Source organism: Ceratina calcarata, unplaced genomic scaffold, assembly GCF_001652005.2.
Source record: "Ceratina calcarata isolate Rehan_Ccalc_2016 unplaced genomic scaffold, ASM165200v1 scaffold235.2, whole genome shotgun sequence".
In the NCBI taxonomy this organism is placed as follows: domain Eukaryota; kingdom Metazoa; phylum Arthropoda; class Insecta; order Hymenoptera; family Apidae; genus Ceratina; species Ceratina calcarata.
Genome location: NW_017145399.1, coordinates 58,856 through 61,655, shown reverse-complemented (window position 1 = coordinate 61,655; position 2,800 = coordinate 58,856). Strand labels below are relative to the sequence as shown.

At 37.4% G+C, this 2,800-nt stretch overlaps 1 protein-coding gene across 1 annotated transcript in view; it reads right to left on the bottom strand.

The window, feature by feature from the left end:
• Window positions 1–61: 61 nt before the first annotated feature.
• The window catches only part of Rubicon (run domain Beclin-1-interacting and cysteine-rich domain-containing protein rubicon), a 5,127-nt gene continuing 2,388 nt past the window's right edge, over window positions 62–2,800 (bottom strand). Inside the window, exons 4-8 of the mRNA XM_018020771.2 lie at window positions 1,246–2,798; window positions 983–1,165; window positions 720–902; window positions 482–635; window positions 62–403 (exon numbers count right to left, since the gene is read on the bottom strand). Coding sequence (XP_017876260.1) covers window positions 203–403; window positions 482–635; window positions 720–902; window positions 983–1,165; window positions 1,246–2,798 — 2,274 coding nt within the window. The 3' untranslated portion in view covers window positions 62–202. The remainder of the gene's footprint in view (window positions 404–481; window positions 636–719; window positions 903–982; window positions 1,166–1,245; window positions 2,799–2,800) is intronic.

Sequence of the window (2,800 nt, the reverse complement as noted above, 5' to 3'; positions counted from 1 at the left end):
CTTTAGCACGTAATTATCAACATAATATATACACATCTGATCAGTTATTACTACTTACCAATCAGTTTATAATAAATATAATAAATAGAAATTTACATACAATTGACAAATATCGTGAGTTTCGTAATGATTTAAATTTGATTTAAATCATGAATTCCATATTCACAGACAATGATATAATATAGTACAACTTTATCGTTCGTCAAAATTGTTCTTCCTTAGATAATCGTCTAGCGTAAAAGCGAATACAACGTGGGCAATCCGCTTTAGTAAAGTTTTGCTTACATTTCTTGTGATAACATGCACCACACATTTCGCACCTGGTAACTTTCGCGAATTCCCACGGAAATATGACGTCTTTGGAACAACATAATTCACAAACAAATCCTCTGGCTTGACAAAACTAAAATAAGAAAGAAACATTCATGTGAAATATAAACCAGTATAAATATTTTATTCAAATTAAGTACTACAATATTACCTCGCATCCTACAATATGCATATTGCACATTTGAATTAGTCCTTGTAATCGCATAGGCAAAGTACCATATTTAACGTGTATCAGATCTTGAATGGAATATACGTGAGGTTTGCTTATCATATAATTTGGTTCCTTTTTCAGTATCTCTTGAACACTGAAAGAAGAAATCGCAACTTTCATACTATGGCGAAGAAAAAACGATTAAAATCTGACCTTGACCTAAAACGAAAAATTATACCTTGTCGCGAATCTACACGTAAATAAAAAATCTTTGAAGAAACATAATTGTGTACGTAATAGCCTCGTTCTTTCTAACTGCTTTATACGCCTGTATAATGATGGATTCAAGTCATTAACTTGGAACAATGGATCTGTTGTCATTTGATCCAATAGTCTATACGAAAAGTTTGACACAGAATATCTAAATAGAAAAAGTAATTTGATAATCAAACATGTTTCGTAGAAGTTTCGTTATACGTATAATTCTCTGAAATAATGTACCTGTTGAAGTCCCATTTAGACAATATTTTCCCAGGTATGTGTGCTACTTGATTGGTATGGCATCCAGTACAAAAATATCTACCTAAATACTCACAATAACGAAATTTGTTTGCATATTTTACAGCAACTTTCATTCCACAACCCGCACAATAATAATTCTGTTTAGCTATGAGCGTTCGCCGCCTAAACATGACCAACATCATCGTACGTTTAATACAAAATTTAAACAATGTACACATTCTGAAGTTTACTAATAAACTTACACAGGTGGAGGATGCGGTGTAAAAATAATTTGAGCTCTCGGCGGAGCCCATTCCGTAGTTCCACGCAATGGAATGGATTGCGTGTTCTCTGCGTCGTCTGGATTAATTGGCCAGCTTTTAGGTAACGGCAATAATCTTTGCGGCACATCTTTTTCGGAGACTAACCATTGTAATTCACTTGCTCGTGGTAATTGTTTTTCGTTAAACCTGCTAAGGAGCGATAGAGCTACACCTTCCGCGGACATACTGCCCTCAGTTAATGTCGATTCTGTTCCATGCGTAGGAGATGATTGAAACAGATCGTCATCCGAATATAAAGATGCCATGGATACGGAAATTGCAGCGTTTCGTAATTTAAACGCATTCCGTACGTCGTCCACTTCCAAATCCTCTACATCGTCCGTAGATATATTTCCTGAGGCGGTGTCAGACGAAGTCGACAAGGGGCTGACACTTTGATCGGTAGTTGTCGTGTCTGTTTTTCCATCGCTTAACAGCTCGCGGTTCCATATCCTCCCTTTGCACCGTTCTTCTTGTCGTTCACGCCGCCTTAATCGTATCCTTTGTTTCAAGTTATTAATTTCTTCATCGCTTTCCTCGGTCGCTTCCTCTACAAGACGCCATTGTCTGTTGCATTTCACTTGCTCGATGGCAGCTATCATAGCTTCGGAAACACTGAAATGTGCATTCTCCCTGTCCAGTTCAGCGTTCGCTCTAGAAAATTGTGCAGAGGCCAGAAAGCTTGTTAAACTTTGACCTTCCGCTGGACGTGGAAAGTACCCTATCGCCATAGGCTGAACACTACTACCTCCATCTTCCATAAAACTCTTCTTCGGTGTTCTTATGTCTTTCTGACCTTCGATTTCCAAGTTCCAAGGGCCAGTGAATTCAGGTGCCGATCCCGACAAGAAAGAAGTTCTCCTTGGATTTTGAGACATCTTCATTCCAGTAGTGCTTAATTTATTTGGCACGGGAGATGGAATGCTATATTCTTTTCCCATATTTATCGGTATCTCTTCATTATTCATTACATCAGAATCTTCGCTAGATTTTTTCGTAACTTCACTCTTTCGCTTCACCTTAGTTGTACTTTTATGTCTCCGTGTTGGAGTTCTCGGTTTTACAAGCGGCTTATCCGCAACCATGGGGGTAGAATGTCTTAGTTCAGCGTAATTAAAATCTATTATTTTTGATAGTTCAGCAGATGTTTGCGATTCATTATTTTTTTGCAAGCTGCTGTTTTCACTGTTAGGTGAAATTGCGGATACGTTCTTTCCTGGACTTTTACAATTTTTAGTCAATGTCGAAAGACTGCTCCAAGTTTTTAAAGGTATATCGTTAATTTCTTTGGAACCCAATGTTTCGTCTTGATTCTTTGTAACGGAATCAAGATCATCTCGTTGCACAAAATTCTCGCCCGTTACTACTTTTAATGATTCTAATTGATACTTTTCAATATGTACAGTTTTATCCCTTGCCATACTAAAACTTGTGGTTGATAAATTGATGGGATACGAAGAAGATCGGCGATGTTTTTGCGGACTTGCTTTAGGTG